At 59.5% G+C, this 21,200-nt stretch overlaps 7 protein-coding genes across 7 annotated transcripts; 4 read left to right on the top strand and 3 right to left on the bottom strand.

The window, feature by feature from the left end:
* Window positions 1–1,152: 1,152 nt before the first annotated feature.
* On the bottom strand, window positions 1,153–2,329 carry MYCTH_2313370 (uncharacterized protein). Its single transcript, XM_003658614.1, has one exon. It carries the CDS (start codon window positions 2,050–2,052, stop codon window positions 1,600–1,602), a length of 453 nt encoding a protein of 150 aa, XP_003658662.1. The 5' UTR covers window positions 2,053–2,329; the 3' UTR covers window positions 1,153–1,599.
* A 1,311-nt stretch (window positions 2,330–3,640) lies between these two features.
* MYCTH_2053230 (uncharacterized protein) lies at window positions 3,641–4,228 on the bottom strand (the record flags this gene model as incomplete). The annotated part of the gene is made up of 1 exon (XM_003658613.1): window positions 3,641–4,228. The coding sequence occupies one exon, from the start codon at window positions 4,226–4,228 to the stop codon at window positions 3,641–3,643; it is 588 nt and encodes a 195-aa protein (XP_003658661.1).
* Window positions 4,229–4,964: 736 nt separating this feature from the next.
* MYCTH_2294707 (uncharacterized protein) lies at window positions 4,965–6,637 on the top strand. The gene is made up of 2 exons (XM_003658612.1): window positions 4,965–5,575; window positions 5,639–6,637. The coding sequence occupies exons 1-2, from the start codon at window positions 5,309–5,311 to the stop codon at window positions 6,470–6,472; spliced, it is 1,101 nt and encodes a 366-aa protein (XP_003658660.1). The 5' UTR covers window positions 4,965–5,308; the 3' UTR covers window positions 6,473–6,637.
* A 44-nt stretch (window positions 6,638–6,681) lies between these two features.
* MYCTH_2294706 (uncharacterized protein) lies at window positions 6,682–11,738 on the bottom strand. The gene is made up of 3 exons (XM_003658611.1): window positions 11,241–11,738; window positions 7,761–11,160; window positions 6,682–7,607 (listed from the first exon to the last, which is right to left on the bottom strand). Exons 1-3 carry the CDS (start codon window positions 11,407–11,409, stop codon window positions 6,803–6,805), a joined length of 4,374 nt encoding a protein of 1,457 aa, XP_003658659.1. The 5' UTR covers window positions 11,410–11,738; the 3' UTR covers window positions 6,682–6,802.
* Window positions 11,739–12,385: 647 nt separating this feature from the next.
* On the top strand, window positions 12,386–14,569 carry MYCTH_2037035 (uncharacterized protein; the record flags this gene model as incomplete). The annotated part of the gene is made up of 1 exon (XM_003658610.1): window positions 12,386–14,569. A coding segment is annotated over one exon (2,184 nt), but the record flags the coding sequence as incomplete, so codon positions are not given.
* A 483-nt stretch (window positions 14,570–15,052) lies between these two features.
* Window positions 15,053–17,731, top strand: MYCTH_2294705 (uncharacterized protein). Its single transcript, XM_003658609.1, has one exon. It carries the CDS (start codon window positions 15,373–15,375, stop codon window positions 17,641–17,643), a length of 2,271 nt encoding a protein of 756 aa, XP_003658657.1. The 5' UTR covers window positions 15,053–15,372; the 3' UTR covers window positions 17,644–17,731.
* Window positions 17,732–18,648: 917 nt separating this feature from the next.
* MYCTH_2141429 (uncharacterized protein) lies at window positions 18,649–21,121 on the top strand. The gene is made up of 4 exons (XM_003658608.1): window positions 18,649–18,856; window positions 18,958–19,140; window positions 19,203–20,685; window positions 20,754–21,121. The coding sequence occupies exons 2-4, from the start codon at window positions 18,992–18,994 to the stop codon at window positions 20,907–20,909; spliced, it is 1,788 nt and encodes a 595-aa protein (XP_003658656.1). The 5' UTR covers window positions 18,649–18,856; window positions 18,958–18,991; the 3' UTR covers window positions 20,910–21,121.
* The last annotated feature ends 79 nt before the right edge of the window (window positions 21,122–21,200 follow it).

The following is a 21,200-nucleotide window of genomic DNA, read 5'->3' as shown; positions in this document are numbered from 1 at the left end:
ACATGGCGCCTCCTTTGGCATATGTTCCCAATGCTGTCCGGGACAGCCGTGATGTTGCCAGCTGGAACAGCATCGATGTTCACCTCGTCGCAACCGCCATTGTCTCCTATAGACGTGGCTTGGGACGTGGCAGTTCGTCTTGCACCAAGTGACCAGGTATTCAAAGGTTGTCTGAGAAAGAAGTTCGGACCGGCATGAGTGGAGCGTGCTCTCGTCAAGGTCACGATATAATGCGGCCCTTTGAAAGGGGCAAGTTTCCAAGGCACGAGGGCTAACGACGGGAAATCTAGGAATCTACTTGAAGGGTGACCTGGAAGGGTGGACGTGGTCATCCGGAGGGTGAACAAAGTGATATTTTAAACCTTGGATCTCAGGGGATATAAAGAACAGGTTCCTGACCGCCTACACCATCAACCAACAAGGCCCAGGAGTACAACAACGATGCTACTCCTTTGACTGGGGGGATGGCCTGTGGTGTAAGTAGGATAGGGATCGTTACCAGTGAGTTTATCACAAAGGGGCAAGGGGCAGCTTTCAACTCCCAACAACATCACTCTAACCCAGACTAGACCGGCACTTGCTCTTACCACTCTCCACGTACCGGACTCCCAGGTTGCCGTCTCGCATCATCCCTGCCGTCGAAACGATTCATGTCTCTAGTTACTTCTCCCTCTATAAGCGGCATATAGCTGTGAAGAAATAGGAGCTGGCTCTTCGTTCACCCGAGTCGGTGTGATAGGTTCACCTGTTCACTCGACACTACGGTTCGAAGGTGTAACACCTTACACTCGCTTGCCATCTGGGATCTCTTAAGGAAAACAATGCTTCTCAGGGGAAACTTATTTGGGGGCGGTTGAGAAGTCGGTCGACTTTAGCACCATCGACTTATACATATTGCAGCTGAAAAATTACAGGTTATTGAGGAATGCGATCAAGCGAGAATGCTTACGTGCTTACACAACAACACATCTACAAGTGCATGAGATCGACTAGTATCAGTACTGGCCTTGATTCCTCTGGATCGACCGTTTACCTGTACATCTCCAGATCGACACTACTGAGGCAGATCAATCTGTGCAACAACGGCGCAATGCAATGTCGAACCCTTCATTGACCGTGCCAGGAACAACCAGAAAAGATAACCAAAGGAGAGACCGGCGGAATGTTTCTTTCATCCTTCAATTCGTTACCAAGCACTTGTGTGCGAGCTGCAGCACTACAAAGAACTCGGGTCAGAAACTCAGGCGCCATGATGCCCAAGCCATGCCAACAAAGGCATGTCATAGTCTATTGTCCAACATGCCGGCCGGTATCCCGCTCGAAGATGATCAAAAATCAAAGGAAATGGTTGGCGAGTTGCCTCGTAATATTGAATCCCGTTCCCCCACCCTTTTTCCACACCTTTCAAGGTGTTACTTCCAATCAAAAAGCCCCAAACGTCTCATCCCCGGAGAATCAAGTAAGGTGGCAGAGAAGCAAAGAGTTTCAAAAATAAAGCTTGTATTCATGGGTATAAAATCGTCAACGCCAGATGAGTCTTGAGCCTCCCACCCGTCCCTCTCGAAGCGCGCATCTTGAGAACAGAGTGGCTACGTTCGTTTAGGCCAGGAGAGCAACACCGGCGGCGCCCAGGACACCGAGAAGCATGGCGGGCTGGACATAGAGGCCCGCGGCGGCGGCGGTGGGGATCGAGGGCGAGCTGGACGTCGTCTCGGACGGAGGGACCTCGACACCCGAGCTCGAGGGCGGGACGACGAGGGCGGTCGAGGTGGTGAAGATGAAGGAGGAGCTGGCGGTGGGACCGACGGTGCTCGTCGAGTTGGACAGAGGGAACGACGCCCAGCTGCTGCTGCTGGTGGTGGTGGTGGTCGACGTGGTGGTCGACGTGGAGGTGGAGGTGCGGCCGGGGCAGTTGGTGACCGTCGGGTTGCACTCGGTGATGGTGACCGTCCTGGTCAGCGTCTGGGTAGAGGTGACGGTGCTGTCGCTCTCCTGGGCGGCGACCAGGGACAGGCCAGTGGCGAGGACGGCGAAGATGCTCTTGAACTGCATTTTGTCTGATTTATGACGGCGATGTGATGCGCTTCGGCCAAGACCGCTCCGCAATCGACAGGTTTAACGAAACGAGGTCGGTAATGTAAAAGAAGGCGCGACCGCAGCCAAAAGGTTGTAATAGGTCTGGTAAACTTAAAAACGACCGACCGATTGAAGGTGGCGTTTGCAGTTGTTGAACTGATTCAAAAGAGTGGAAGGCTGTGACGCCGGGAAGGTTGAGAAAGGAGCGGATGGCTGCTGGACGCGCTGTGTGGGTGAAGAAAGAAAGGGGGGGAAGGAGGGAGCGCAGATCGAATGGGACGGGAAATGCAATGCTTTTTTATTAGGGGAGCTGTGGGAGCGCCCAGAATCTTTGCGCCTTGGGGGCACCTTCCCACCCTGGCACGACAGCGAGCCATGTTGCGCCAACTTGAGGAGCGGACCAGTGGGGGATGGAGCACCCAGGGACGCCCAGGGATGCCCAGGGATTGACACGCAATCGACCGGGCGAAAACCGGTACCTTGCAGCGATGAAGGGGTGGAGACCCTTATTTTGACGAGCGGGTGCCGGTGACTGGTCGGGCACGTTCCGCCTGCAAGGGACGGTCAGCGGACAAGGGAGCATCGACCACTTGAAATTTGAGTGCGGTGGGCCCCAGAACCCCCCCCTCATGCTTGTGTCCGATCTGCAAAGTACTGTACACTACGCTCTGGGCTGTCAGCGCCCAATGCGGCACCAGGAAACAACTCATCAATCCACTCGGGCTGATGATGCCGGTGTCCACTTGCGCAGCAAGGTAGTGCACGCTGGAGTCTGCAAAACTCTTTTTTCTTTTCTTGCTTGCCACATAGTTATCTGCGCGTGTGTTTTGGAGGCATTGCCGAAGAGTGTGTCTCTAAGACGGGTCTGGCCGACAAATGCCCGCGCCAACGCCCAAAACGAGCAAATGGGACATCATTCGATACGCCGTGCCGCGCTAGTCGAGCGAGGGGGCATGCCACTGTCATACCGTGCGAGCAAAAATAGATGGCTTATCGGAAGCTCAAGAGGGGAACAGTCGCATGCCCCGGGGCTGACTTTGCGATATATTTGCGATCGCAACTCTACTTTGAAGAAGTACAACATGCTGCATGACACAGAGTACTGCGATAGTTACACTACCCATGTAACCACAGCGAGCCCTGCGCATTGCGCTCCAGACCCTGCTGAAGGGGAATCTGGACCCCCCGTACGCATGGCTTGGCAAAAACGTTATTTCGGTCGGCAGCATTTTAACATGGGCAATCCGCGTTTGACAAGAGACCCCCTTTCCACTTGACCATACATAGTAAATTGCAGATTCATCAATATCCGGGGTCACCATGCCAAGACCCCGCGAAATTTCGACTCTTTAAATTGGGCAGCCGATTCTAATGTTTCACGTGCGGTGTACGGAATAACTGTGCTACGGACTATGAAGTACTCTGATAGACAAGATGGATTGATCCGTCTAGTTTGCCAACATGGGACGAACACACCAACAAGGGCTCTCCTTGGTTCCCGGCAATAACCGGCCGCATTTCCGCCACTGTCCTTGCCACTCCCATCACTCCCATCGGGCCGCCGTCAAGGTTTGTGTGGGCCACCACTCGACCGGAACTGTCGTTTCCGCGAATCGGCACCGCTGTCCGTGAAGGTTCCGATCCGGGTGGCGTCGAGCTCGGGAACCGCCGGGCACTCGATGATGGCGGAACCGCAGCGGGTGCAGACGCAGTGGCGGCAGCAGTATGTCGTGCCAGCCGAGTCTTTGCCACGGGAATGGGAACTGTCGGCCTGGCCGCTCGGATGCGGCGGCTCGGGTTTTGCTTCGGGTGCCGTGTTGGGGGGGCTGTACGGCGGCGCCTCTTCGAACGGCGTCCGCTCTCGTTCGAGTCCTAGGCGGCACCTTTCTGACATGTCCAGCCGGGTTTGCTCTTGCCATCTCTGCCGCTCCTCGACGAGACTGTGCTCCAGCGAGAGGCATAGCCGCGCCAGGGCCTCTTCAGCCAACACGGCCGAATCCCTCGCCCTCTCCTTCTCTCGTCGATGGGTTCGTTCTCGGTGCGGGCGCTCAGAGCGTCCGTGACTAGAGCGTCCGTGACTCGAGCTTCTGCTCTTATGCCTTCGCGTCTCCTTCTCCCGCTCGAAGGGGAGTAAAAGACCGATTAGACACATTTTTTTTTCCCTAATGGTCAAGTGGTATGTGCACACAGGAACAGGGAGCGGGATGAACTGGTGTGATATCGACTCGGCTTGCCCTCGAACTGCAGTCTCATGTATCAACGTGCTTTACGATTGCCTCTATATACTACTACCTCCATCTCCGGAGTGTTGCTGATTCCGGCGGGGGGAGCCTCAATGGGATGAACTCGAGACACCAACGCTTTGTGATGCCTTCTGTCGAGCCTTTGCCCTTTGAAAGGGGTACTACCATCTAACAAGGACTTGTTCTCAGCCTCATCGCCAACGTGGTGACGGGCCACGGTCTCGTTTCAACAAGAGAATCTCCGAGCAATGATGAGGAAACCCCGCCACCCACCGACTGCGCCTGTTAGTCCGATCTATGTTGAGCCGAGTCCGTTTGTCACAAGCGTGACCGTCCTTGATCGGATCTGAAAGAAGCCTTAGAGAGCATTGTTGGGCGAGCTTTGTTAGCCATGATCCTCTCGGTCGATTCATCTGGGACAACAACAAAGCACGATTGACTGGAATGTGTGCTTTTTATGGAGAGCGGGAGGCCTGCTTCGTCGACGACATCCGGCGCCAACTCCAGATCGGCTGTGTGGATTGCGTTGCATCATCGGGAGATGCAATGGATGATGGGCACTGAACCGACCTGTTTCATGTCTCGTGGCTGCAGGAGCTCTAAGACAGACGACCACGTTTTTTGTCTCCTTTCGCAGGGCAGCCAGCCATTGTAGTCGCTCCTACAACTACTGGTACACTCTCAATAGGCTCTATTTACTCGAAGTCTTTCTCTCTACATTGTTTTTCCTTTCCTTATTTTCTTTTCTTTTCTTTTTCCCACCCAAAAAACATCGCTTTCTTCCCAACCTTTGCTAGTGTCTTGGTAGGTGTGCGAGTGCCCCTCCCTCAGCTACCCCGCAAAAGTGGCTGGCGGTGCCCCTCCTTCACGGCTTTTAGGAACTGGCCTTCGCGCCCGATCTCGAGCTTTGGAGACAAGGCGATCCAACACAGCCGAGAAAAAGAAGAGATCAAACAAAAAGGCGTCCTGCAGACAGCGCCGGCAACACCATGGCGTCGGAAAGCAGCGAAACCAAGTCGTACTCGACCGACCCCGCCCTGTACATCTACACATCGTTGACGGCGGGCTCCTCTCACATCGTCACGGCGACGTCGCGCCTCGAAACCATCCTGCGCGCCAACCGCATACCGTTCAAGGCCATTGATATTGCCACCGACGAGAAGGCCCGCATGCTATGGGGCCGCCGTGCCGGCAAGGATGCGAGCGGGCGCCAGCGCAAGCTCCCGGGGCTGGTGCAGATGGGCATGGTCTTGGGTGTAGGTTCACCGCGTCTGAGCCCCTTGCTCCCGGCCGCGTACTAATCCGCCGCGGTTTCCCAGGACATCGTAGAAATTGAAGAGTGGAACGAGTACGGCGAGCTCAAGGACCATGTCACTTTCTACTACGACGAATACACTCAACCCTCCATCCACCAGGCGCCCAAGCAGCCCCCAGCAGGCGCGCCGAAGGCACCATCCGCGACGACGGCATCGCCCGCGCCCCCGGCACCGGCACCGGCACCGGCACCAGCATCAGCATCAGCGTCCAAGACAACCGCTACAGAGAAGGCCGCCTCCGCCGCCTCGACAGCCGCCGCCAATGTCACCCTTCCCGTCCGCAGCATAGCCGAGGAAGCAGCCGCCAAGGCGAAGCAAGTCCACCTGCAGTCCCTCCGCGATAAGGTCCACGGCAAGGGCAACAACAACGACAACAACAACAACAACAACAGCAGCAGCAACAACAACAATAGCGCCAGCACTGCTTCCACATCCCCCTCCTCCACAAGCGCGACCGCCAGCACAAAGGCCAGCGACGCCACCGCCACCACCACCACCTCTTCGGCTTCCCAGGGGACAACCGCCGGCCTTCAGTCGCCCACCTCCTCGGGCTGGAAGGCGCCGGCCGGCGGCCCGGCCCCGACGCAGTCGCCGACGTCGACCAGCTGGAAGCCGCGAGACGTGGAGCCGCCGGTGACGGAGCTGCACGGGGCACCTGTGGAGCGGGCGAGCGCGGCCGAGATCGCGGCCGTCGAGAAGGCCGAGGCGATTCGGGAAGAGGGGGAGGAGGAGAAAGGGAAGGAAGATGACGTGGAAGAGGATGGTGACGAGGAAGAAGGAAAGAAGAAGGAAGAGGGAAAGACCGGCGGCGGGGAGGCGAAAGGGAAGGGGCAGTAATTAGAGCCGGGGTGGAAGACGCGTTGTCCCATCGTCAAAGACGGGGGCGACCTTGTTGTTGTTTGATATGGTATCAACCTCGGCAGCATTTTGCCCAAGTCCTGTTTCTCTGGGTTATGGTACGGGTGGTTTTTAACTAGTGCACCCTTGCAAGCATGCTGGCGTAACAAGATCCTTCAAGAATTGCTGCTGGTTGTTGGGGGCCTTGGACAACATTCTCTCATGCTTGCAGTCATACTTTACTCTTCAGCAACCCTGTACATGCCGGTTACTAACCCGTGCATGCTTTCTTTATGTTATGTATACATTACTCCCTCAACCCAACCCGTCCTAATCATACAACCCCTCGTCGCCGCTCCCCGTCCCATCCCGAAAAAATGGAGATGCCTCGGCGATCGGAGGAGCCACTTCCTTCCCCTTCCCCTTATCCCTCACCCCATATCCACCACTACCGCCCTGACTACTCTCCTCCCCTTCTTCTTCTTCCTCCTCCTCCCCATCCTCTTCTATCTCCCCTCTCTCTTCATCGTCATCATCGAACTCGTCCTCACTCCCCAAGGCAACCGCTTTGCCTTTGCCCTTCCCGCCAGCACCTGCCCTGCCCTTGCCTTTTCCGCCGGCGCTCCTCGCCGAGGCGCCCGACGCCGTCCTCCGCCCGGCCAACCCCAACCCCAGCCCCAGCCTCGCCGCGGCCGGCACGCCGGCGCCGTTCGGGGCACCACCTACCTCCTTTCCGTTACCCTTTTCTTTTCCCTTTTCCTTCTCTTTTTCCTTGTCCTTGTTGGCCCCCTCGAACGTCGCCCTGACCCGCTCGTAGTGCGCCAGCTCACCCGCGCTCACGCTCGGCACCAGCTCGCGGTGGGCGTCGAGGAAGTCCTGCTCGGTGACCATGACGGCCAGGTCCTCGGGCTTGGCGAAGTGGTCGAAGAAGTAGGCCGTCGAGATTGGCGCGCGCAGCCCGTGCGCCGGCGGGTCCGCGTTGATGGCCCGGACCTTGGCGTCGACCAGGCTGGCCTGGCGGGTGACGGCCTTGAGCATGGCGTCGGAGCAGAGGGCGTAGAAGTCGGCGCCCGTGTATGTGAATGGCAGGCGTTCCGCGATGGAGCGGAGGGAGAGGGAGGGATGGAGGGTGAACCTAACGGTGGAGAAGGAAGGGAGGTTGTTGGTGTTAGTTGATCCGTACACATTATTAGTAGGAAAGGTAGACGAGTCAGAAGCGGGGAGGAAAAAAGGGGGAAGAAGGGGGAGGGTGTTGTCTATATGCGAGGGGATATATATATATACGTACTTCCTCGTCAAGGCCTCCATGATGGTGAGCTGCTTCTCGTGCGTGTCCGACACGCCCAGGTAGAGCATCTTGTCGAAGCGTCCGGGCCGGAGCAGGGCCGGGTCGAGCAGGTCCGGTCTGTTGGTCGCGCCGATGACGAAGACACCGCCGCCCGCGTCTTCTCCACCCCCGGACATGCCGTCGAGCTCGGCCAACAGCTGCGAGACGATGCGGTCCATGACGCCGCCGCTGTCGCCCTGGTTTCCGCGCTTCGGCGCGACCGAGTCCAGCTCGTCGAAGAAGACGACGCACGGCCTCGCGTCCCGCGCCCGCTGGAAGACCCGCCTCACGTTGGCCTCGGACTCGCCAATGTACATATTGAGAAGCTCGGGGCCCTTGACGCTGAAGAAGTTGAGGCTGTACTCGGTCGCGATAGCCTTGGCAAGGAGCGTCTTGCCCGTACCGGGGGGGCCGTAGAACAAGATGCCTGACCGCTTCTTCATGCCCTTAGCGAACAGCTCTGGCCTCTCGAGCGGCAGCTGGATGGTCTCGGCGACGGCCTCCTTGACGTTGTTCAACCCTCCGACGTCGTCCCAGGTGACATTGGGGATCTTGGGCGCGCCGATGGCGTCGGCAAAGTTCTTCCTGGCCGCCTCGACGGCGACCTCAAAGTCCTGCTTCGTGAGGCCCGAAGCGGCAGGGCCGCCGGCAACCTGCACGTCTCGTACCGTCACGGGCTGGCCATCGCTCGTCGCCTTTGCCGAGAGCTGCTCCAGGCGAGACTGCCGGGCCACCAGGGCCCTGTCGACGACATCGACGAGGTCGCCCGCCACGAGCGCCGCGGTCTTGAGCGCGATGCCGCCAAGGTCGACTTCGGGATCGAGACTCACGCCGCGGTCGTCCACGATGGTGCGCAGGATGCCCTCGCGCTCCGCCTCGTCCGGCGCACTCATCTCCAACTCGTGCGTGAACAGGGCCCTTAGGCCGTCGGGCACCTTCTCGACCTCGGTTGTGGTGGCGATCAGGACTCGGGCATCCGCCAAGATCTCCTTGATGGACGAGACCATCCGGTCGGCGGTCAGAGCCTCGATGTGACGGATCAGCAGGGCGCAGCAGTCCGGCCCGCAACTCATGGCGCGCTCCGCGCGCGAGGTCAGGAAGCCGGCCGTCTTGACGTCGCTCCCGCCCGCGCCCGAGTCGTTGACGATGTCGTACGCGTCGATGGTGAAGGTGTGCAGGCCAATGTCGGCGCAGGCCTGCGATGCCGTGAAGGCCTTGCCGATGCTCCGCTGCGTGGAAACGAGCAGGATGGCCACGGGCGGCATCTTGAGATGGATGGCCGGCTTGCTCGTCGCCGCAGCCACGAGCTCCCTGACCTTGCGTCTTAACGGCGAGACGTACTGCCGTTCTGGCTCCGCCAACAGCGGGCTCGAAGGACCATGGTGTCGTCTTGGGAGCTTCTTGATCCCGAGGTAGTATGGCCACGTATTTGAGGTCGTGCCGGGGACACGGCTCGTCACGGAGCCGGTCTGCTCCAGGTGCGCCACGGAGATGTCGACGCAGGCGACCGAGCCCCAGGGGTCATCCTCTTCCTCGTTCTCTTCCGCCGACTCCTGCTTCACCGGCTGGACGTGGCCAACTTTGAACCAGGCGACTTCGTCGTACTTTATGCCCCGGTCCGGCCTTCCACTAGCGATCAGGCCCAGCACGTCGTCGACGGCCGGATCGTCGCCTGCCGCGGTGGATTCCTGCAATGCTCGCCCTAGCTGAGTGTCAATGGGCACCGCGATAAGATCTCCCGTCTTCACCACGCGCAATCTGCTCTCGAAATAATACTTCAGGCCGGCCATGACGGCAGTCTGCACGTCCCTCTCCACGGGGATCGGCGTCCGAACGTGCTGCAAGATCACCTCTCGAGCAAGAGGCGGTTGAGTGGGGACGGATGACTTGGGCTGGGGCCCCTTTGCCTGCATGGCTCGCTTGATGGGCGCGAGACGCAGGTACGGAGGATTCTCGAGGTTCGCGAGCATGACGGGCGAGAGGTATACGGTGGGGCTCGAGGTTCCCTGGACCTGGGACTCGAAAAAGGACATTCTCCGGCCGTCGTGCTTGGAGCTCGCCACGCGGGCCATTGGGCGGTTGGAGTAACCCTCCGGCAGCCCATAGACCCTCGCAGACCGCCAGTTCACCTCGTCGGGGTCTTGCTCGACGAAGCTGCCGAGGCCGAACGCGCCGAAGCCGGTACTTGGCGGCTCTCGGGATGCCTCTACCCGCACCCAGTCCCCCGAGAAGCAGCCGATGCGGGTCAGGTCCTTGGTGTCGACGTAGATGCGTGCCTCTTCATCGTCGACAGCGGCGGGCTTGGGGTGCAGAAGGTCGGGCGGAATGGGCTGCACGAGCCCTTGGGCTTTGAACAAGCGGCCACGCGGCCGGTCCGGCCTTGCGGTTGTTGCGGTGAAGTTGGAGAAAACGGACGCGGCGCCGCTCATCCCGTTCATCCTCCGCCCGCGCCCTATGGTGGAGGGTGTGCCTATCCCGCTTGTTATGGTGGACGACAGCGTGGGCGCCTGGAGAGATATCATTTCGTCCATCGAATCGTCCGAAAGGGCATCCTCCTCCTCCTCCTCTTCCAGTCCTGGCTCTTCGAATTCCGTATCGGTTGCGGTGGCATCTGTTTCTTCGGTCGCGGTGTCAGTCCGGATGCCCTCCTCGGCGGCCGAGTAAAACTGGTCGTTCGCCGTGTCCTCGTCGTCCTCTGTGGTGCCGTTCAGACCCCGGCTCTGCGGCATCGGGGCCGACGAACGGCTGTGCTTGGAGTGGATGCGGCCCCGCGACACGATGATCTTGGTGTTGGGACCCAGGATTCCCTGTGCGACGGGCTCGCAGAGGGCGATCCTGCCAGGGTTTGGAGGGACATGAGTGACAGGGTGCGGCGGCAGAGGGAGCGGGAACAGGTCTCCGGTGTGGACGACCTTCAGGGAGCGGAGAGCGGTTCGCAGGGCGGCCGTCAAGCGCGCCTCGGGGGTAAAGGGAACCGGGGCCTTCCCGCGGTCCGCGGTAGTGGGATGGTCCCGGAAGAAGGTGCCCTCCCCGTTCTCAAGTCGCTTGGCCGACTCTCCCTCGAGGTTCACAAAGACGGTGTCTAGCTCGATGGCAGCGACATCCAGCACCAAAATCTCGATCCCGCTCCTGCTCCGGGTGTTCAACTGCGACGGGGCGACCTGCTTCAGATTCAGGGCGAAGGACTGCAGCGCCAAAGACGAGGGAGAGAATTGTATGGTAGAGGGGGCGAGGGCGGTCGACGGGGTGACGGGGACTATCGCCCAGTTCGTGGATTCGGGAGAATGAGAGGCCGTCCATGGGGCGATGGCAATGTGCAAGGGGGTCGGAAGGCTCGAGAACCGATCGCCTTCATCTTGGGCTACATCGTGCGCACACAATTAGCACCGATGCAGTAGAATGGTTGGCAATTGGAAAAGAGACAAGGAGTGGCAAACACACAGTCTTGGAGATGGGGGAACAGCTCTGCGAACAGATCCTCGGACACGACGCCAACGTCGGTCTTGATGTGGTCGTCGAGAACCAAACGCGCCGAGACTGCGGCCTTGTCATGGCGACGCCGCCGTACCCGTCTCCGGCGGACGCTACCAGTTGCATCGGAAGCTGCCATCGTGAAGGCCGGGCGCAGGGGGACAGAGTATGGCGGATGGCCGGGCGGCGTGCCGCTTCGCTCCCCTGGGGGAATGTGTGGTCGGAGTCACCCGACGACTGTTCTGATCTGGAGAGAGAGCAATTGGGCAATCGGAGTCGGTGCCGAGCTGCTCCAGCCTAGAACAAAATGGTCGTCCACCTGGGATGCGGCGTGAAAAAAAAGGGAGATTAGAGAATTCCGCTATGCTCTCCTGAATCGAACTCGGGTTCAGGTTCCCATCTTCAAACCCGATTACGGATAATCGTTCGGCGCATCTCTTGCGAAGCACCCCAGACCCTTTGGTGCAGGTAGCTTCGGCTCTGGGGTTTCGCCTCGGCACATTGAGGGCCCGCTCAGCTCGCCCGGCCCGGGGAATGCAGCAGGGTGCAGGAATAGTGTGGCTAACCCTAACCCGAGTTAATCGAGAGCAGTGCCGGAGATAACTATTCAAGAGATCTTCACATGCCCCAATGCCAGGAACCAATGCGAACCCTGTCAATCTCCCCAGATCTAGGAGCTTAAACTTCCCGCATTCTCCCCTTTGTCAGCAGGGCGTGTTGCATCACTACTACTATGATGTAGGCACGCATTTGTGGTAGTCGCATGCGATCAATAACTAATATGATAATTTCAACTCAAGCCAGATGACGTCGCGACTGAGTGGCAGTACATTGGTTCCTGACAACGTGAACCTTCAACATCTCGATTAATGCTTTTTCATTTTATCTCTTTCCCTCTTTTCCCTCCCCCCCCTTTTTTTTTCAATTCCTTCGAATTGAGCAAGGCTCACGTTGAAAATGCTCCGGAAAGCTTGTACGGCTCTCCATTGGCATCGTACGACCCGTGAAATCTTCATCTCGTCTGTGTCTGTCTTTAGACCTCGCAGTCAGGACCTAGACATTCCATTGCCACCATGACAGTGCCAGAGGCCAATCCGCGTGAGAAGGAGCCAATCCGTTCCCCGTCCAGTCAAGATGGCGATGGCTCTTCTTGGGACCGGGCTGTCGCCGAGTTTGCAAGCCAGGCCGAGAAGCTCTCCCTTCAGCATCCGTCCGAAACCGCCGTCGGGGACGGAGTCGCCGCCGAAGCACGCTTTGTGACGCCCCGAGACCCAGTACTTGTCACGGCGGACGGCAACCGCTTGGCTCCGGTGCCGTTGGAAGAGGCACACAAGCTGAATGTGCTGCGGGAAGAGCTGCAACATCACGAACCTGGAACAGTAGCATCGGCAGGCGGGGAAGACTATGGCATCAGTGCAGAGGGACCTGCGCCACCAATGAAGAGGGCGGTTGATGTTGCCGCGGAAAAGGCAAAAGAACGGGGAGCAAAATCGCCGGACGGGAGTCTTCGGCGGGCTATGCCCCCGACGCACACGAACCCTCTATTCCCGCCGTTACCACTCTACGGCCCTCCTTCTCTACTCCGAAACCTCCAGTGTCGCGTGTTTCAGATATCGTCGTTCTTTCTCAGCCTTGCCTTTCTCAGTGTCATCGTCCTCGGTGCGCTCTTCACCAGCATCGGCCCGTCGCTGCGGCGGCTCTGGCTGCGTGCAACACTGCGGGACCCCGACCGCGCCCGTCCGTTCTACGCCGAGGAGGTCAACGAGAGGAAAAGGAGGCTTGAGAGAGAACGAGAATGGAGAGAGGGTATCCGCTCCGGCGATGATGGCTTCACACCCAGCGAAGGAGGGCCCGACCCGATTGTGTGTGATCCGGCATACTATGCCCGCCGCGTTGGTCTGGACATGGAAAGCTTCCAAGTTCAGACTGAAGACGGTTTTATCATTGAGCTCTGGCACGTCTATGATCCGAGGGAATACCGACCTCTGTCCGGGAGTGACCGCGCTGCTGGCGGCCCAGAGACCCTCGAGCGCCTCGACCAAAGAGATCCCAGCCACAACGCCATCAACGGCAGCAACAGCGCACGGGACGAGAGCCAGGGCAACAACCAGAAGCCCAAGTTCCCCGTCCTCCTCATGCACGGCTTGCTCCAGAGCTCCGGCGCGTATTGCGTCAACGACGACGCGTCGCTGGCTTTCTTCCTCTGCAAGTCGGGCTACGACGTCTGGCTGGGCAACAACCGCTGCGGCTTCTCGCCTAGACACGCCCTGCTCGACTACTCGGACCCGCGCATGTGGTGCTGGAATATACGGCAAATGGGCGTCTTCGACCTGCCGGCGCTGGCGTCACGCGTACTGGTCGAGACCGGCTTCGCGCGACTCGGGCTCATTGCGCACTCGCAGGGCACCACGCAGGCGCTGGTGGCCCTGGCCAAGGAGCAGCGCCCGGACCTGGGCGAGAAGCTCACCGTCTTCTGCGCCCTGGCGCCCGCCGCCTACGCGGGGCCGCTCATCGGCAAGATGTACTTCAAGTTCATGCGCGTCATCTCGCCGGCCATGTTCCGCCTCATGTTCGGCATCCACGCCTTCATCCCGCTCATGATGACCATGCACCGGGCGCTGCACCCCTGCGTGTACGGCTGGCTCGGGTACAAGGTGTTTTCCTTCCTCTTCAACTGGACCGACGCCCGGTGGGACCGCGGGCTGCGGGACCGCATGTTCCAGTTCGCGCCCGTCTACGTCAGCTCCGAGTCGATGCGCTGGTGGCTAGGGAGGGAGTGCTTCGCCAGGCACAAGTGCATCCTCGCGACCAAGGAGGAGTGGAGGGCCGAGGAGAGGGAGGACGCCCGGGAGCGGGAGCAGGAGCAGGAGCAGCAGGGGAGGGGGACGCTGTCGTCGTCGTCGGTGCTGGCGCGGGCGGTCCGGGACATGGAGGGGGACGAAGGGGTGAGGAGGTCGGAGCAGGCGGCCGGGGCGTACAGCAAGAGGAAGCCGAGGGGGTCGACGGCGTGGTACAATCACCAGGCGCCGCCCTTTGCGCTGTGGGTCTGCGGCAACGACGCGCTGGTGGACGGCGAAAAACTGCTTAGGCGGTTCGAGCGCGGCCGGGAGCCGCACGTCAGGGTCGTCCACAGCAAGGTCATTCCCGAGTACGAGCACTTGGATGTCATTTGGGCCATGGACGCGCCGGAGCAGGTGTTCAAGGAGGTGCGGGAAGTGCTGTGGAAGACGTGCGACGTCAGGGACCTGTGCCGCGTGCCGAAGGGTTGCGAGGACGTGGAGCCCTGGGTGCCTCCAGACAAGCAGCACCTCGGAGAGCAAGGGGAAGAAGAAGAACAGGAGGGGGAGGAGGGGGAGGGGGAGGAGGGGGAGGATAACCTTATGTCAAGCAGCAGCGAGGACCCGTCTTCGCAAGATTTCTAACAGGGTTAGATGTCCTGTTTTGAGACAACATATCCTTGGCTGGCTGGAAGGTTTCAGATGGAGATCGCATTGAACTGTCAGTATCGGTCTCCGTACTATGTACCCCGATTGAACTGTCTTCCAGCATCAAGCTTTCGCCAATTTTACTGGACTGATAACCTTCCAGGCTCCAGCCACCAAGCAGGCAACGAACGGAACGGGATTTGCAGAGCTGTCAATCCCCCCCCCCCGGCACGCCTCCATGCATTCATTGGCCGATGAGTCAGAAGCTAGTCCCTTGTCGCACTGGCACCGCCAAGAATACCACGATCCGGCATCTGGATTCCGGTCGAGGCCCCTTCAGGTCTCAGCTGGTCACGACACAAAACCTCCGTTCTCGCGGCGCATGTTTTTGCATTTTCATCTTTTTTTTTTTTCCAGACCATCCCCGTCCCGCTTCATCAAGTGGGCATACAGGAGTACACAGTACACCAGCGTATCGCCGGGGGTTTGAGCCCGCCCTCTGTGCTGAAACCAATTGGCTCCTCTCAGGCTATTTTTGGGGTCTTTTTTTTTTTCGGGGGGCCCCAGTCCAAGCGGCTCCGAGGCAAGAAAGAACTGCAACGGAAACATCAATACTAACAACAAACAACAACCCCGGCACGGTGGTGGACCAACGGTCCCACGACACTCGGCGGAAGATGGCTCTTCCGTTCCTGACCGGCTCCCGGCGGGGGCGGTTCATAACCCTCGCCCTCCTTTTCATCACACTGGTGCTCTGGTTCACATACCAGACGCCCTTGTCTACCGTTGTCCCCCACGACGCCTTTGATCTGCACAAGGACCCACAATACCCGGACGCAGCGCCCGATGTCGCCAGGCCACCCCATGACCCTCAAGACCACGCGACACCGGAACACGACCATCCTGCTCAGGAGGTAGAGAAGCCTAAGGATGCCGCGTCTCCGCCGTTGACCTCTACGGGAGGGGATGCCGGCGAGGGTAGCGAGAAGGCCGAGTCCGAGCCCCGGCCGGGCGAGAGTACAACCAGCACGGCGGCCGAGCAGACCAAGGCGCCCGAGGAGACCGAGAATGCCAAGGAAACAGGAAAGGCCAAAGAGACCGGACAAGCTAAGGAGACCGACGAGGCCAAGAAGACGGGGACCGCGACCACGGCAACCGCCGCCGCTACTGCCGAACCTTCGGTCGAGTGCGTCGACTTTGAGACGCTGCAGCGACAGAAGCCCGGGCCGCTGTCCGAGGGCCGGCGCAAGTTTCCCTACGTCCGGCCGCCGCCCGAGTGCAGGAAGTTCCGGCTGCCGGCGCTGGAAGCCCTGATCGAGCGCATGAGGAAGGTGATCCGCGACCCGGACCTCTTCCGGCTGTTCGAGAACAGCTACCCGAACACGCTCGACACCATGGTCAAGTGGCGGGGCTACGCGACCCGCAAGGACGAGGAGACGGGCGAGACGGTCGAGACGGACGAGGAGCTCACCTACGTCATCACGGGCGACATCGACGCCATGTGGCTGCGCGACTCGGCCAGCCAAGTGTACTCGTACCTGCCCTTGTTGGAGGCTTCCGACGACCGGGACTCGCTGGCCAGCCTCTGGCGAGGGCTCATCAACGCGCACGCGCGCTACATCATCATCTCGCCCTACTGCCACTCGTTCCAGCCGCCGGCCGAGAGCGGCATCAAGCCGACCAACAACGCGGCCTACCACCAGAACCACCCGTTCCCGGCGTACGACCCGGAGCTCGTCTTCGACTGCAAGTGGGAGCTCGACAGCCTGGCGTCCTTTCTGCAGATCAGCACCGCCTACTACCGCCGGACCGGCGACCTCGCCTTCTTCGCCAAGTACTCGTGGGTCGACGCGGTCGAGGCGGCCGTGGACGCGTCGGCCGCCATGCGGCGGGGCACCTACGACGAGGACGGGCGGGTGCTCCCGTCGGCGTGGACCTTCACGGGCTGGACGAACCGGGGGTCCGAGACGCTGACCAACGACGGGCTGGGCAACCCGGTGCGGGAGAACGGGATGGTGCGGTCGGCGTTCCGGCCGAGCGACGACGCCTGCATCTTCCAGCTGCTGACGCCCAGCAACATGATGTGGGCCGCCTACCTGGAGCAGGCGTCCGAGATCATGCAGGGGCTGGCCGACGGCGGGCTCCACGCCAAGGCGGCCAACCTGACCACCGAGATGCGCAAGCTCGCGGGCGGGATCCGCCGGGGCATCGCGCTCGATGCCGTGGTCCACCACCGCGACTTTGGCGACATCTTTGCCTACGAGGTCGACGGCTACGGGGGCGTCAACCTGATGGACGACGCCAACGTCCCCTCCCTCCTGGCCATGCCGCTGTGGAACTACACCCGCCCGGCGGCCGCGCCGGGCAGCCGCATGGTCCGGTCAGCCAAGCACGCGGCCCGGAGCGAAGAAGGTGATGATAATAAGGACGGTGATGCCGCCGCCGCCGCCGCCGGCAAGAAGACGGAGGCCGAGGAGGAGGAGGAGGAGGAGGAGGAGGAGGAGGAGGAGGAGGAGAAGAAGCACGACTACGCCAAGGTGTATCAGAACACGCGCCGGTTCGTCCTCAGCACGGCCAACCCCTACTTCGCCAAGGGCCCCGCCCTCTCGGCCGTCGGGGGCCCGCACCTCGGACCGGGCAAGGGCTGGCCGATGGCGGCCATCGTGGCCGGGCTGACGGCGTTCGAGGACCTGGCCGGGTTCGAGACGGCGCAGGAGCGCGACGCGGCCGTGGCCGAGCAGCTCTTCGCCGTGCTCAACTCGACCGCCGGCACCGGCGTCGTTCACGAGACGGTCAACGCCTGGGACGAGCGCCAGTGGACGCGCGCCTGGTTCGGCTGGGCCAACGGCCTCTTTGGCGAGCTCGTCCTCCGCATCGCCGTCGACGAGGAGAAGAGGGGCGTCCTCGGCAGCGAGGAGGGCCTCCTGGGGCGCTTGTGGCAGGACTGATTCCGGGGGGTTTGTTGGGATTCATTATTCGGGCATAGACAAGCTAACTGTATAGGTTATCTACCTCGTGATGGATATTTGGCGTTGGGTTGCTGTCTTGTTTTATTTATTTTTTATTATTATTTTCCCTCTCGTTTTAAGGTAATCGGAAACGAGTAGTATGATGGAGTGTTTTGATGTATTGTAGCTACGATTTGGCTTGCTCTTGGCTAAATAGAGAAGGAATCCTGACTCAACCGGCAAGGCTTTCAAATATGAAAATGACTAGGAAAAAAAATAAGGACCTGCAAGTGTTCGAACCCTTGACCTCCCCACAAAAGGTCCGGTCGGAGGCCCTTAATACTTCTCACGGCATCTTGCTTGGCTGTATAACTAATATTACGTTAGGTACAAAAAAGTGAAAAAAAAATTGGTAGCGTCTCTTTGAGTAGCGTGTCATCCTTAGTGCAGGGGCCATGCTAATCTTCTCTGTATCGTTTCAACTGCGAGGTGGTTAGTCTCTTGTTTTACAGAGCGTAACGCTAAACCGCTTGGAAATACTCACATTGACCAAATGTCCCGAAGGACAATTGTTGCCCCAGCAGCCTACCTTATAAACCATATTGAACCGTGCACCTCCCCCGCCAGCTGGGGGCGGCTGGCTGCCCCTCAGTTCCAGGGTCCATCCGATAACGATACCAGCTCGATCCCCTACGATATGCCCATTTGGGCCAGGTCAACGAACTACAAGACGAGACGTTGTACACGTGAGAATGAAAAACAAGGTTTGTTACAAAGGAGGACGGGGAAAGCAATTCACGCAATTTTAGGGGGAAAACTCTTTTATACGTTCCACCCAAGCGAGCAACTGCATGGCGCTAGTGCGGCAATTAGTAGCTAAAAAAGCCTGGGGTGCGGGGCTCGCGGGGCAGAAGCAGCCTCCCACCCCCGATCCCGGCCAAGCTACCCCTCCATCCGACACAAGTGACGAAAGAAACAAAGACAAATTTCAGCCCCTCGCTCTTGCCTTTTGGTGGTGTGTTGGGCAAACGCTGAAGGTGCATTATTGGGCTGATCTCTCCCCGCCACGAGCCTTAGAGCCTTCTCTTTCTCGGCGGCACCAGCCAACCATTAATCTTCTCCCTTCTGTTCGAGGCACGGCAATTGCAGGGTTTTGAGCACTCGAATTGGCAGCCGAGTTTACGATTAACCGGCCGGGACTTGGGTACACCTTGTAAGTCGCCAAAAACAAAAGGAAAAAGAAACCACCCCCCCAGCAACCGATCGCGGGGCTGCAGTTGATTGAAGAGAACCACTGACGTGCTCGAACTGAAGTTAGCGTTCTCGCAACACCAAACCATCTCTCACAATGGCCGACCATCAGCGAATCGCAATTGTTTCGGTCTATGACAAGACCGGGCTCCTGGACCTGGCCAAGGGCCTCGTCCAGCACAATGTCCGCATTCTGGCTTCGGGCGGCACCGCCAGGATGATTAGGGAGTCGGGTTTCCCGGTTGAGTACGCATTTCGCCTCGGCACCTTCAAAGGAAACAGTTGGCTAACAAATGACCTTCATATAGGGACATTTCTGCCATCACCAAGGCTCCCGAGATGCTTGCTGGCCGCGTCAAGACCCTCCACCCTGCCGTCCACGCCGGCATCCTTGCTCGTAACCTCGCCTCGGACGAGAAGGACCTGGCCGAGCAGAACATCGACAAGGTTGACTACGTCATCTGCAACCTGTACCCTTTCAAGGACACGGTCGCCAAGATCAATGTCACGGTGCCCGAGGCTGTAGAGGAGATCGATATCGGCGGTGTCACTCTCATCCGCGCGGCTGCCAAGAACCACGCTCGCGTCACCATTCTGAGCGACCCCAAGGACTACGCCGAGTTCCTCAAGGAGCTCGAGACCGGTGAGATCAAGGAGGAGAGCCGGAAGCTGTACGCCCTCAAGGCCTTTGAACACACTGCCGACTATGACGCTGCCATTTCCGACTTCTTCCGTAAGCAGTACGCCGCCGATGGCAAGCAGTATATTCCCCTCCGCTACGGTGCCAATCCCCATCAGAAGCCCGCCTCGGCCTACGTCAAGGAGGGCGAGCTTCCCTTCAAGGTCCTCTGTGGCTCTCCGGGCTACATCAACCTACTGGACGCCCTCAACAGCTGGCCCCTGGTCAAGGAACTCAAGAAGGCTCTCGGCAAGCCCGCCGCTGCCAGCTTCAAGCACGTGTCTCCCGCTGGTGCCGCCATTGGCCTGCCTTTGACCGCCGACGAGCGCAAAGTCTACATGGTCGATGATATTCCCGGCATTGAGACTTCTGGCCTCGCTCAGGCATATGCTCGCGCTCGCGGCGCCGACCGCATGAGCAGCTTTGGTGACATGATCGCTCTGAGCGACGTTGTCGACGTTCCCACCGCCAGCATCATCTCCAAGGAGGTCTCCGACGGTGTTATCGCCCCCGGGTACGAGCCCGCTGCTCTGGAGATCCTCAAGAAGAAGAAGGGCGGCAGGTACCTTGTCCTCCAGATGGACCCGGAGTACGAGCCCAGCAAGACCGAGACCAGGACCGTCTACGGTATCAACCTGACCCAGGGCCGCAACGACGTCGAAATCTCCCCCGAGTCGTTCAAGACCATCATCACTCCCAAGAACTCCGGGCCCCTCCCCGAGAGCGCTCTGCGCGACCTGACCATCGCCACGGTTGCCGTCAAGTATACGCAAAGCAACTCGGTCTGCTACGCTGCCAGGGGCCAAGTCGTCGGCCTCGGCGCCGGCCAGCAGTCGCGCATTCACTGCACCAGGCTGGCTGGCGACAAGGCCGATAACTGGTGGCTGCGCTTCCACCCACGCGTCCTCGGCATCAAGTGGAAGAAGGGCACCAAGCGCCCAGACAAGAGCAATGCCATTGATTTGCTCGTCAGCGGCCAGCTCCCTAAGTCGGGGCCGGAGCGCGAGCTCTTTGAGGCCGCCTTCGAGGAGGTCCCGCCTGCCTTCACCGAGGAGGAGAAGAGCGAGTGGCTGTCCAAGCTGACTGACGTTGTCGTGTCGAGCGATGCTTTCGTAAGTTACCGCCCTTTTCCGGTGTGCCACCCTCCCATTACTGGTTCGAAGCTGACGTGGGACCACAGTTCCCCTTCACCGACAACGTTTACCGCGCTGCCCGTTCTGGCGTCAAGTACATCGCCGCCCCCGGTGGCAGCCAGAACGACTTGCCCGTCTTCGAGACGGCCGAAAAGCTCGGTATCACGTTTGTTGAGCAGAACATCCGGCTGTTCCACCACTAGAGGAATACTGCTGGACCGACCTCAACATGACGAAGATACCCCATCGCCTCAATTTCTAGGCTCGATGTACAATATGGATGCCCCATACTACCTATCCCCTCGGGGTGGAACACTGGCGTGACGATATGTGGTGGATGGCCTGGTCGGGAACGGAAGAGTTCAACACTTTAGCTAGAAGGGTAGACATGGAATGAAATGGGCATTGCGTTTCTACCTCGTGGCCCAAGTGTGAAGCTAATTGTGATTGACTCTGCGGCGCCCTAATGTGGCACGAGGGCAGAGGCAAAGCAA

The sequence above is a fragment of the Thermothelomyces thermophilus genome, chromosome 1 (assembly GCF_000226095.1).
Source record: "Thermothelomyces thermophilus ATCC 42464 chromosome 1, complete sequence".
Classification (NCBI taxonomy): Eukaryota; Fungi; Ascomycota; class Sordariomycetes; order Sordariales; family Chaetomiaceae; genus Thermothelomyces; species Thermothelomyces thermophilus.
This window is presented reverse-complemented; position numbering and strand designations above follow the sequence as displayed.

Coding starts and splice junctions, on each gene's coding strand:
- MYCTH_2313370 (XM_003658614.1), bottom strand. CDS start 2,052: ATGCAGTTCAAGAGCATCTTCGCCGTCCTCGCCACTGGCCTGTCCCTG.
- MYCTH_2294707 (XM_003658612.1), top strand. CDS start 5,309: ATGGCGTCGGAAAGCAGCGAAACCAAGTCGTACTCGACCGACCCCGCC. Junction 5,576..5,638: donor AGATGGGCATGGTCTTGGGT/GTAGGTTCACCG, acceptor GCGGTTTCCCAG/GACATCGTAGAAATTGAAGA.
- MYCTH_2294706 (XM_003658611.1), bottom strand. CDS start 11,409: ATGGCAGCTTCCGATGCAACTGGTAGCGTCCGCCGGAGACGGGTACGG. Junction 11,161..11,240: donor GTTCCCCCATCTCCAAGACT/GTGTGTTTGCCA, acceptor CGCACGATGTAG/CCCAAGATGAAGGCGATCGG. Junction 7,608..7,760: donor ATGGAGGCCTTGACGAGGAA/GTACGTATATAT, acceptor CTCCACCGTTAG/GTTCACCCTCCATCCCTCCC.
- MYCTH_2294705 (XM_003658609.1), top strand. CDS start 15,373: ATGGCTCTTCCGTTCCTGACCGGCTCCCGGCGGGGGCGGTTCATAACC.
- MYCTH_2141429 (XM_003658608.1), top strand. CDS start 18,992: ATGGCCGACCATCAGCGAATCGCAATTGTTTCGGTCTATGACAAGACC. Junction 19,141..19,202: donor GAGTCGGGTTTCCCGGTTGA/GTACGCATTTCG, acceptor ACCTTCATATAG/GGACATTTCTGCCATCACCA. Junction 20,686..20,753: donor TCGTGTCGAGCGATGCTTTC/GTAAGTTACCGC, acceptor GTGGGACCACAG/TTCCCCTTCACCGACAACGT.